We start from the raw sequence: 13510 nt of genomic DNA on the forward strand, positions 1-13510 counted from the left end.
CATTGGAATGTGTGATTGCGTTCAATGGACAGGGCTCTATTCATATGTGGACCCAACAGACCTATGCTTTCTCATGCCAAGCTGTACTAATCCTTCTCACAATCCTCTTCTTTTTCTTTTTCGTTTTTCCAATTTTATTGAAGAAAGGTGAGAACACACGTCCGGAAACTTCCCGCAAACCTCTGTTGATATTTATTCCAACAGAAGAATCGAATTTACAGAGGAGAGAGGTAGTTGTAATTGCACTTGTTGGTATTCACAGTCTACTTCTACCATCCATTATGTGGGAGACTACCATGTTCTGATAATTCTAACCATCTTATTAGTGGTGAATCAATATACATTTGAAAACAGAGCAATGATTAACATTCATCATGCAAAAGAACATCAGTTGAATGGAACCATTGGATCATATAATTTCTTTTATCTTTTATTTTCTTTCTTTCTTTTTCTTCTCCATTTTATTTTCTTTATTTTTATTTTGTGCCAAATCCATAGTGGGACTCATTGGATGAATACTTCATCAGACTAATATCAAGTTAGTAGTCCAACAACTAAAATAATTCCTTAAGATTGTAACATCAATTTTAATAACTTTTGCATAAAATATATTATTAATTAAACATTTTAGTAACCCAATATTGTCCTATTTATAATAAGATGATGTATTTTACTTATTAAATTTATGATAGAAACTCCCTTCACCTAATACAAGATAAAACAAAGAAAAAGAAACACATCTTCTCATATATTCAATAATAATATAAGTGCACTCTTAAGCCAAGACTAAATATATATCTAAAGCTTGTTTAGAAAAGTATTCAACAAGCTAATTTTATTTTGAAATATTTCTCACCATAACTAGCAATAATAACTTAGTAATGACGGGGTAAGACAAACCTTCATCTTATATAGGTGACCCAACCTATCTGTCTCACTGATTCCCGACCCTGAGATACAAGTCCTTGATTGCATGCATTTCTATAGCAACATCTCTCACGCACATTTGTAGTCTTGGAGATTTTGTAGAGCACAAGACACCGATTTTGATCATTGAAATCAAATAGTCATGCATTATATTTCTTGTATTGATATGATTTTCATTGCTTTGAGTAACTTCAGCTTCTTCTACGAGCAGTCGTAGATCAACAATCTCTATTACTCGTTCAAGCAAAGCCGACTTAGTGAAATGATGAAGGCTTAGATCGTCCTTAAACATGTCATCAGTTGGTCCCATTCCAATGATTATCTCCAATAGAAGGATTCCATAGCTATATACATATCCTTGTGTAGATGCTTTACTGCCCATTGCGTACTCTGTAATTTATACATCTCATATATTGGAATGTAAGTGAACGTTTAGATACAAATATTATCAAAGCTTGAATTTAGAGAGAGAGAGAGATTGCGTACTCTGTAACTTACACATCTCATATATTGGAATGTAAGTGAACGTTTAGATACAAATATTATCAAAGCTTGAATTTTGAGAGAGAGAGAGAGAGGAGTATTATATTTGAATAAGTGATTGACATTTTTACTATTTTAAGGATCCAAATTTCTAACATCAAATGGTGTGCTATAAACTAGAAGGCTCTTGCAATGATTTTATACATTGAACAAGACTCTACTACTCAAATGAAAGAACTTAGTACCTCCTCAAATCAAAGTGAACATAAGAGTTATTGTTATGATTTTTACGTAACATACATCTTAACTAAAGAAATCATCGGAAAAGAATTATTTATACCTTATTATGGTGTGAATCATGTAGCATGCAACTGAGTACTGGTTTGAATATCTAGATCTTTGAAATCAATGAGATTTCGATGCCATCAAGTTTGAATCTCACCGGGTGTGGTTACTTCAAATATGAGGTCTTTTTTTTTTAGGATTTGGATCCGAAGAAAATTGGGTTTGAGTAGCCATCAGTTACTTAAGACCTTTGTTTTGATTTGGGCTCGTGTCAGGTCTGAATGTGGTCTAGGTCAAGTACTTGACTGGGCCCACCTGATTCATGGAATCACGCACATGTACCGATCATTCCACGTGATGTGTATATGCAATCCAAGCCATCCATTGGCTTAGAAGAAGTTGGACAAAAATTAATGCTGTTTTGCAATTCAAGTGGCCCCCGATAAAAATCAAGGGTGGGCATACCCTCCTACTTTGCAGTGGCCCACCTGATTTTTGGGCTGTAGGAGTTTCATGTGGTGACTCATCCAGTGGATGGATTGAATTTTGACTACACATCACCTGGACATGTTCTCTCTCGATGTATAAGAATAGTCACCTGCGCACCAGTTCTCAAGACAACTTGTGAGAACTTGTTGAAAACTCATGTCCCGTGAGTTTTTTTTTTTGTTTTTTTTCAACACACCGCCGTAGTAGGATTTCACCACCTAGGAGTACTTGAACCCTTGACCGGGTGTTGAAACTCCCTGAGAGTCTACCACCCGTGCAAGATCTGAACCGTCCACGTGATGCAGCACCCCATGAAACCCTCGGAGCTCAACTTTCAACTTGATTCAAAACTTTGGTAGACCATGGCAAAAGAGAGAGTCAAAACTTATCCCTCACACCTACATAGGCACGCATGAAGGTATGTATGGGGCTGGAATACCTCTTATCCCATAAGCTATTACATGTTTCGTCTATTAATACAGTTACACATGGGAAAGTCCAGGTCAGGGGTGTACACGAACCGAGCTAGCTCGATTCGGCTTGGTTTGAGTTCGAGCCGAGTCGATCTGATTTTTCTCGACTCGACTCGGATCAATCCTGCTTGAATCGAACTCAAATCAAACCAGTTCGGTGACTCGGTTACTTTGCCATTGATGTTGCTCACCAACTGTTTGATAAAATGACTCAACGAAATGTAGCTGGTGGCAAGGAAGGTATGTACATGAAACAAATACTCCTTTTCTCTTTGTTTTTCTTAGTTGTTATATTGCTTAGAAAGTGTTTGATAAAATACCTGTAAAACCATTGGCCCTGTTTGTAAACAGTGAGATTTTGAAGTTGCAGTTCAGGTGTTTGTGGAAATGCCTCAATGGCGAACTCGGCTCGATCTTGGCTCAAACTCGGCTCGAGCTGGCCCGAGCTGCTGACTGAACTGAGCCGAGCTGGCCAGTCAGGCTCGAGGACCGAGCCGAGCCGAGTTCAAGCAGAGGTCAACCAATGGCCGAACCAAGTCGAGCTGAGGCCAGCTTGACTTGGTTCGACTCAATGTACACCCCTAGTCCAGGTGGGTGAAATTGAATGTGGATAGATCATCTTGTGGTACCCCTGGAGAGGGCGGAGGACAAGGTATTTGCAGGGACCATTCTGGAAAAGTCATCTTTGCCTTCCATAATTTTATGGAGGGGTCTCGAATATGGTTGCCGACGTCCAGGCAGTTCTCAATGGGTTGAGGATTTGTGCGGATTTAGGTTTAAATAATATGATTGTTGAATTAGACTCCGGGATTATTACAGATGGAATCTCTAGGCCTTGTGCCACTATCCCTTGGTCGATTTCGTATAGGCTGAGGACCATTGCTTGTATGAGATCCATGCTCAATTTCTGTACTATTCATATGGTAGCAGGGAAATAGTAGTGATTGAACACTCACCATTTAAAACTTTCTAAGGCCCATCACAATGTTTATTTGCATCCAACCTGTTAATAAGATCTCACTAACCTAGATGAAGGGAAAACATAAATCTCAGCTTGATCTAAAACTTGTGTGGCCCCAAAAAGTTTCTAATTGTGGGCATCAATCAACACTGTTTCTGTGGCGTGCTCCACATGAGAAGTGGATCTGCTTTATTATCAGGCTTATTTCCATAAAATAAGCTGGCAAAACAGATGGACGGTGTGGATATAAAACACATACATCATGGTTGGCCCCACAATCAAAGATCCCCCCAGCTCAGTGGCCTTGAAAGGCTGAGATCATTTTGCTCTGAAAGGGTGGCACCTATCTTTTAGTAAAACACCAGCTCTGTTTGATAAGCACCTAAAAATGAGGTTATATTTTAGTCAACAGGAATTAAGCATTAGAGATCCTTATCCTATATGATGATTTCATCACATTTTAGTTGGTGGTAAGTAATTATTAGAGATTTGAATCTCTTATAAATAGTTACTGTTAAATGAGATGAACTCATTGTTAGGAAAAACCAGCTAAATTGAAATTTTGCAGCAAATGGGTCAGTAATTGTTCAAAAACTATCTTGTCTAAGCAATCCTAAGCTGTGATTAGTGGACGGATTTCAGGTATTTAGATCATCTAACATTCGGTGGACTCATTGTCCAACAATCAACCATCTATATAATCAAATCAAAATAATTTTCGGTACATGGTCAGCTCGAATTATGGTTCACAATTTTTACACTTTAATTTAATCTTCAATGCCATGTTTATACTATAATAATAATAATAATAATAATAATAATAATAATAAAGACTACGTCTGCTAACAGAGCATATTTGAATCATTTTCCAATACTATATAACCTTTTTTTTCCACCTAATTTCTTCTTCTTCTTCTTCTTCTTTTTTTTAATGTGTTCATGCACTGCACGCTGTGTGCATGAAACATGGGCACCAACCATTAATGAAAGGAGCTCATCCAGTGCCTCTGGTACCAACACATGGCATACAAGATGAGATCAAGGCCATTACGCCATTCCGGTCCTCCATTAGTTGGGTATTATAACTGATATTTGTCTTGATCATGCAATCCAACCATCTAACCAACTAATATTTTCTTCATGAATATGATAAATTGTTAGTTGCCTTGTAGCATCCATTTGCACACCACCTTTATTTATCTGAAAACGGAGCAAGGATTCACATTTATCAGGCAAAAGAATATCAGTTGAATGTAATCAGTGGATCAATCAAGTTTTTTTTTTTTTTTTCCCCTTTCTTTATTTCCTTATACACTTTTTTTTTTTTTTTTTTTTTTTTTTTTTTTTGTGGCAAATCCATAATGGGACTCATTGGATGAATGCTTAATCAGACTAATATCAAGTTGGGAGTTGGAAGTTGCGAGTTGGTACTCCAACAGCTAATAAACAAGTTCCTTCAGATTGAAAATCATTTTACAATGATGACTTTTCTAATTATAATAAGATGATGACTTCTTATTAAATTCATGATACAATCTCCCATTGTCCAGTACAAGATAAAACAAGGAAAAAGAAATACACCTTTTCATACAATCACCGCCAATACAAACACACTCTTCTGCCAAAGCTATATATATATATATATATATATATAGATCTTGTTTAGAAAAATATTCAACAAACTAATTTTATTTTGAAATCTTTCTCAACATAACTACCAATAATAACTTACTAATGACTAAGGTAGGAAGAACCTTCATCTAATATTTGCTACCTAACTTGTTTGTCTCTGTGGATCCCGACCCCAAGATACAGGTCCTTGATTGTATGCAATTCTGCAACAACATCTTTCATCCACATTCGTTCTCTTGGAGATTCCGCAGAGCACAAAACACCGACTTTGACCATTGAAATCAAGCAATCATGCATTCTATTTCTTCTATCAACATGATTTTCATTGTGTCGAGTAACTTCAGCTTCTTCCACGAGCAGTTGTGGATCAACAATCTCCCTTACTTGTTCAGGCAAAGCCGACTTAGCAAAATGATGAAGGCTTAGATTGTCCTTAAACATATCATCAGTTGGCCCCTTTCCAGTGATCATCTCCAATAGAAGGATTCCATAGCTGTAAACATCACCTTGTGCAGATGCTTTATTGCCCATCGCATACTCTGTAATTTATACGTCTCATGTTGAAATGTAAGTGACCATTTAGATCGAAATAATATCAAATGTTGAATTTTGAGAGAGACGAGAAAGGGAATATTCTATTTGAACAAGTATTCAAATTTCTAACATCAATAGTGTGCTATGAACTTGTAAGTTCTTGCAAAAATGTTCTACATTCAAGAATCTACTACTCAAATGAATTAAAGAACTCAACACCTCTATCATCAAGTGAACATATGGCTTATTGTTATGATTTTTATGTGACACATATTTTAACTAAAGAGTACATTATCAGAAAAGAATTCTTTTTACCTTATTATGGTGTGATTCATGTGTAATACATATCTTAACTAAAGATGTTATCAAAAAGAATTCTATATACTTTACTATGATATGATTCATGTGGGGTGCAAGGGACTTACTGCTTGCTACATGTAGATCTTTAAAATCAATCAGATTTTGATGCCATCGAGTTTTGAGTCTTGCTGCATGTGGGTCCTTTAAATCTGAGGTCATTGTTTTTAGGACCTGGATCCAGATAAAATTGAGTTTGGGTATCCATCAGGTCCTTGTACCTTTGTTTTGATTTAGGCTCGGGTCAGGTCTAAATCCGTTCTACGTCAAGTACTTGACTGGGCCCACCCCATGGATTAGATAGCACTCATGTACAACTTTTACACATGCATGGTGTGTAATAGGCTCCCATAAGTGCTTGTACCTTAGCAAACCTCATTCCCAGTGATGTAATATGCAGCCCAGGTCATATAGACCTTTCACTTAGATTAGATGAAGGATTGGGAGAAAAAAAATGACTCTGTTTTGCAACTCAAGTGGGCCCCGATAAAAATCAAGGGTGGGCATAACGATTAGGCCAAGGCAACACACTTGCTAGAGCCCACGTAAAGAACAGGCCTCAGTCATATGTGGAGCATATAAAAACCTAAACCGATCAACAGCTGGGACCCATTATAAAAATACCATACCTATACAGTGAGAAGTTCCATTATACCAAACCTATACAATACGGGAAATTTTTGGAAGATTAGAATAGAAAATTAAACCTGACTAGTGGATTTTACATGCACACCACGCTGACCCCTAGTTTGGTCACAGGTCCAGTCTCAAACAAGCAAATAGACTGGGAGTCCGGGGTACTGGTGTGTGTGTGTGTGTGTGTGTGTGTGTGTGTGTGTGTAGGGAAATAGATAAGATTGTTACCTGGAGCAATGTATCCAATAGATCCCTTCATTCCAACCGAGCTAGTTTGAGCAACCTCAGATAAGAACCTGGCCAGCCCAAAATCACCCACGCGAGCAGTCATGTCATCATCAAGAAGAATGTTGCTCGGCTTTAAATCTCGATGAATGATAGACGTTTCGCAGTCATTATGTAGATAATCCAGTGCAGAAGCCACATCTATAGCTATGTTTAGCCTTTGAATAAACTTCAAGTTCCTTTTCAGCTGATCATGACCATCTCCATGCAACCACTTCTCTAGACTTCCGTTTGCCATGTACTCGTAAATTAGAGCTTTAAAATCATTGCCCTTAAAATCAATGCTTGAGCAACAAGTTATGATCTTAACAAGATTCCGATGCCTAATATTTCTCAAGGCTTCGCATTCGGCAACAAAGCTCTTCAGAGCTCCCTGTCGTTGAAGGTTGAACACTTTCATTGCCACCATAGTTCCAACATGATCTAGAAACCCTTTATATACAGCACCAAAACTTCCGGAGCCGACCAAATTAGCAGAAGAGAACCCATCTGTTGCTTTAAAGAGCTCCGCATAAGACACATTGACAAGAGGATCCTCGGCAGAAGGCAATACAGAAGGTTTCTTTCTCAACTTTCTTACCCAATAAAGAGTGGCGAAGAAACATGATAGTAAAATAAGACCCGGGACAACAACAGCTATTGAGATTCTTGCTTTTGAAGGAACAGACTTTCCCCGTTTCTTGGAAGCTTGGCTAGAGCATGAAGGCAATTTTAATTCTTGAATACCCCCACAAAGCTTACTGTTTCCAAGCACTGAAACTTGACTAGCATTTCCAAAGACCCCTTGTTTTGGTAATTCACCCTCCAAATCATTGAAGGATAGATTTAGATACTGTAAAGCAAGCTTCTCCAGGTATTCTGGAATCACCCCAGACAAGTTGTTGCGTGAAAGATCCAGGGATCGAAGACCTCTTAGAGTACTAAATGTTGGAGGAATTGATCCTTGAAAGAAGTTTCCATCCAACGAGAGATGCTCTAGGCTGAGACAATTGCCCAGCGAACTTGGAATTTCGCCTGACAATTTGTTATTAGAAACACTGAATTTTCCAAGAGCTTTCAAGTAACCGACTTCCAGTGGCAGACTATCGGTAAAATAATTATTTCCAACGTAAAGTTCAATCAAGGATGGAAAGCTGAAAATTTGTTTGGGTAAGCTACTGCTAAACTTATTACTGTGGAGGTATATGATTTGCAGGTTTATGCAATTACCAAGAGTTGAAGGTATGGTCCCCGATAGATTGTTTTCATATAAACTGAGTTGCCACAATCGAGAGATGTTGCCCAAGGAAGATGGAATTTGCCCTGATAATTCATTTGTATTCAAGTAAAGTTGTTCCACCTTGTTAAGCTTCCCAACACCAATGGGAATAGTACCTGTTAAAAAGTTATCTTCCATACCCAACACTGTTAAGCTGACAAGATTCTGAATCTCAGATGGGATGCTTCCGAATATCATGTTATCATCTAAAATTAGTTTTCTCAGCTGGATCGAAAGATTAGCTATGGAGACAGGCAACGCACCGTTGAGACGGTTAATGCCTACGTCCAGTACTTGTAAGCTACTGCAATTCGTCAAAGAATCAAGAAAAGTCAAGTCACGACCTTTCCCAATTCCAAGTTTATTGCCCCACAAACGTAACTTGGACAGAGTACCCTTGAGGCTTCCAAAATTCATGGGCACAGATCCGCTAAAGCTATTGTTTTCAAGGTCAACAACTACAAGTCCGGAAGCATTGGATAATGAAACTGGTATGGGTCCTGTGAATTGGTTTTGGCCGAAGTAAAGTTCTTGGAGATTAGGAAGAATGAGGCCTAAGTTGGGAGGAAGATTTCCATGCAATCTGTTCAATCCCACGTCGAAAATGATAATAGAGGAGAGATTGTATAGCTGGGTCGGAATCCTACCTGACACTTCATTTTCAGAAATAAAAAAATTCTCTAAGTTTGCCAACCGACCAAGGTCGTCTGGGATGCTGCCCTCCAGGCTGTTTACTGAAAGAAAAAGGTAAGTGAGAAACGAAAGGTTTCCAAGTGAAGGTGGGATGCTTCCTGTAAGACTGTTATGACCAAGGTCCAATTTGGAGAGCTTCAATAGAGAGCCAAGCTCAGTTGGAATCCTCCCTGCAAGCCGGTTCCGGAAAACCAAAAGGACTTTGAGTTCAGAACAGTGGGTCAGATTTGCAGGATTTTCTCCGTTGAATGTATTGTTGTACAGACTAAGAAGCCGCAAGCGGACCAAACGGCCCATCTCTTCAGGAATTGGGCCGTTGAAGCTGTTGTTTGAGAGATCGATTATCCTGAGGAAGGAGAGGTTCCCTATGAAGGGAGATATGGGACCCACCAATTTCTGGCCAGTGAGGTTTAAGGCGGTTACCCTTTGAGGATGACGGCGACCACCGCATGTGACACCTTGCCAGTGACAGAAGTGGAGAGTATGGTTCCATGAACTCAAGGAATGGAGAGGATCGTCAGTTGTCAGATGTTTCAAGTGTAGCAAAGCAAGGCGATCTGTTTCGTTGGAGAAGTGAGCGGCAGATCCGAAGAAGCATGGAGCGTGAATGGAAGAGATAAGGAGAAATGACCAAATTGCCCATAGGCTCATTGGAGGAGGAAGCTTCATTGCAGAGTTTGTGAATGCAGGCAGGAAAGCCAAACTGATGTGACAAATATATGGAAGATATTGAGTGGATTCTCGACAATTCACTGATGACTTGACAAGTCAAGCGGCTTGGCTGGTGTACCACACATGAAAAATACCCCGCCATTTCTTTCGGAAGCGGATTGGCTGGTGTGCAATGACGAGCGCTGATGCTCCTCGAACTCCGAGTTGTACGAACGGCTCAAAAGAAATCAAAGTTACATGGCCCCACAGTTATGTATTTATTATATCCACAACGTTCATCCCTATTTCGAGATTATTTTGGAGCACTATAAAAAAAAAAATCATATCCAAAGATCAACTAGACCACACCACAAAGAGCAGCAGAAAATTCCATAACATTTATTTTCCATCCAATCTATTCATAAGGTCACAAAGACCTGGATGAATAGGAAAAACAAATTTCTTAATGATCCAAAACTTCAGTGACCCCTAAAAGGGTTTCAATGGTAGACGTTCAATCCTCCCCTACCTTTTACAGTGTGGTCCACTTGATAGCCATTTATACCATAATTCGTAGCCATAAAGGAGTATCCAGGGTGGGCTCGCCGAACTAGCAGCCCCTACGCCAGTTGCCTGTCTAGTGGGGACACGCCCATCTGGCGGCCCCTATTGCTACGGATTATAACCGTAGCCATAAACAGACTATCGTGACAACATTCTATGCATTTTTTATTTTTATTTACATGGAGAACTTTATTCTACCTATAATTTTCTCTAACACATATTTATATAAATATGTATATATAAGCATATAAAATTTTTTCTCTCTCTTTCTTTCATTTCTTTCTTTATTCATTTAACAAGAATATCTTCTAAACTAAAATTAGTTACTTGATGTACCCTATATGATTTTATGAGAGGAGCGTCGCGCTTGTCTTCGAGCACCGGCCAATCCGCTTCTTAAAAAGCGGGGCATTTTCGACCTTTGGGAAAGCATCCGTACAACTGGGGCTTATTCTTAGGAGGTAAAAAGAGGTGGGCTTCCTCTCGGAAATGGGCCATATATGGGTCGTACAGTCGGAAATTTCTCGTTTGTTTTCCAATCTGGCATTCAACACATATTTTGCAAATATATGGACGCGGAGCGGTGACCCTTTCAGGATGACGGCGACCACCGCATGTGACACCTTGCCAGTGACAGAAGTGGAGAGTATGGTTCCATGAACTCAAGGAATGGAGAGGATCGTCAGTTGTCAGATGTTTCAAGTGTAGCAAAGCAAGGCGATCTGTTTCGTTGGAGAAGTGAGCGGCAGATCCGAAGAAGCATAGAGCGTGAATGGAAGAGATAAGGAGAAATGACCAAATTGCCCATAGGCTCATTGGAGGAGGAAGCTTCATTGCAGAGTTTGTGAATGCAGGCAGGAAAGCCAAACTGATGTGACAAATATATGGAAGATATTGAGTGGATTCTCGACAATAGGGAAGCCGATTGGATGGTGTACCTCACACCAGTAGCTGCTGCATCGACGCCAGTTATGTGGGTCTAATTATAAGATATGCAGTGTATCCCAACTGCTGCCCTCCAGTTGTTGATTTCGTCTCAAGACGAAAAATAAGATAGATCTAACTATCAAGTGGACCACAATGCAAGTCTACCATTAAAAACCTTTTTGTGGGCCATTACTGAAGTCTTAGATCAATATGAAATTTGTTTTTCCTCTTCATTCATGCCTTTGTGACCTTATAATAGATTAGATGGAAAGTAAAAGTTATGGTGGGCCCTACAAAATTTTTAATGGTGAAGATCATTATCTTCGCTTCCTGTGGTGTGGTCTAAATGATCTTTGAATATGATTAAATTTTTTTGGATAATACTCTAAAATGATCTCTAAAAATAAATGACCAGCGTAGATATAATAAATACAAAACCGTTCGTACAACCCGGAGCTGATCTCCTTTGAACCGTTTGTACAGCTCGAGCTCGAAGAGCACCAGTGCTCGTCTTGGCACGACACCTACTTACAGCAGCTATATAGCTGGTGTGTGGTACACCAGCCAATCCGCTTCCCGAATATTCACTGATGGCTTGATAAGTCTAGCAAAAAGAAATGATCGGATGATTTTTGTGGATTCCAGTTTACCACTTTATCATTATTCTTATTATTTTTAAATACTAAATTAGTATCAGAAGCGGATTGGCTGGTGTACCACGAATCAAGTATAGCTGATGTATCAACATTAGCAAGTTCCATGGATCTCATCATAAGGTATGTGTTATATCCAACCTGTCCATTCATTTGGTGAGCTCGTCGTGAGGCTTGAAACGAAAAATAAGACAGATCTAACCATTAACTGGACCACACTGAAAAAAGCAGTGGGGGATTGAACTTCTACCATTTAAACCCTCACTACCAAAAAATTCAGCAAAATCTACGGACTATGATTTTACTACGGATATAAACCGTAGCTATATATAATACAGATTTAATCCGTAGCTAAAACTTGCCAAACCATTAATAATTAATGGTCGTGTAAGGGGCTTTATAGGGCCCACCAAAATATATGTATTCTATCTAAGCCGTCCATCTATCTTTAAATATTATTTTAGGGTATAAAACCAAAAATTAGCTATATCGAAGGCTCAATTGGACCATTTGTCTCATTGGATTGACTGACCGCTAGACTCGTGTTTCCTATTGGCTCCTGTCTTCATCCAATGTGTAAAGAAATGTGAATCTAGTGAGTAAATCAATGCATGCCCTATCTAACCACATACATGGCACATAAGAATTTTCTCATTTGATGTTGAATATTGATGGTAAGTTTGGGTTTTGTAGTCGCTCCTGTCTTAATCCAATGTGAAAAAGGCATATGAGTCTATTAATAGAACCAATTTCCTATGTCACCATAGATGAAAGGATCCACATTCTTCTTCCACTGAGGGCCCATTGGAGATTTTTTTTTCCCTCACTGGACGTTGACTGATTGTGAAACTCGTGTTTCCTATTCGCTCGCCGTCTTCATCCAATGTGAAAAGGCGTAAGTCTTCGGAGAAAACCGATGCTCTCCATCTTCATCCAATGTGAAAAGGCATACAAGTCCTCGGAGAAAACCAATGCCTAATCATACACATGGCACAGATGAATGAATCCACAATCTTCTTCAACTGAGGGACCATTGGAGAAGATTTTTCTCATTAGATGTTAACGGATGGTTAGATTTGTCATTCTAGTTGCTCCTCGTCTTCATCTAATGTGAAAAGACCTAAACTGTACGAACATTTGATGAGATCGTTGTAAGGCTTGGGCCCAAAAAATAAAACAGATCCAAAGATCAAGTGGATCACATTGCAGAAAGTAGTGGGGATGGAATGTCTACCATTGAAACCTTGGTAATTTTAGGAAAGTTTTACTATTTTTGGTAATTTTCGTTTTTATCATATCTCGAATGAAGGGAAAAACAAAGATAAGCTTGATCCAAAACTTTTATGGCCCTCAAAAAAGTTTTTAATGGCCGACGTTCATTAAACAGTAAAGTTTACTGGAATGTGATCCACTTGAGATTGGGATATACCTAAATTTTTGCCTCATACCATGAAATGAACTAGAAAAATATATGGCCAGCATGGATGAAACACATACATCATTGTGGGGCCCACAGCACACCGACCAGCAGCCATTGGCTTGTGGCAGCGGGATTTCAGGTATTTAGATCATCTAACATTCGGTGGACTCATTGTCCAACAATCAACCATCTATATAATCAAATCAAAATAATTTTCGGTACATGGTCAGCTCGAATTATGGTTCACAATTTTTACACTTTAATTTAATCTTCAATGCCATG

General features: G+C 38.9%; 1 protein-coding gene across 1 annotated transcript; it reads right to left on the reverse strand.

The window, feature by feature from the left end:
- Positions 1 to 5192: 5192 nt before the first annotated feature.
- Positions 5193 to 9731, reverse strand: LOC131252517 (probable LRR receptor-like serine/threonine-protein kinase At3g47570). The gene is made up of 2 exons (XM_058253096.1): positions 7006 to 9731; positions 5193 to 5789 (listed from the first exon to the last, which is right to left on the reverse strand). Exons 1-2 carry the CDS (start codon positions 9680 to 9682, stop codon positions 5389 to 5391), a joined length of 3078 nt encoding a protein of 1025 aa, XP_058109079.1. The 5' UTR covers positions 9683 to 9731; the 3' UTR covers positions 5193 to 5388.
- Between the last annotated feature and the right edge of the window lie 3779 nt (positions 9732 to 13510).

Source organism: Magnolia sinica, chromosome 8, assembly GCF_029962835.1.
Source record: "Magnolia sinica isolate HGM2019 chromosome 8, MsV1, whole genome shotgun sequence".
Lineage (NCBI taxonomy): Eukaryota > Viridiplantae > Streptophyta > Magnoliopsida > Magnoliales > Magnoliaceae > Magnolia > Magnolia sinica.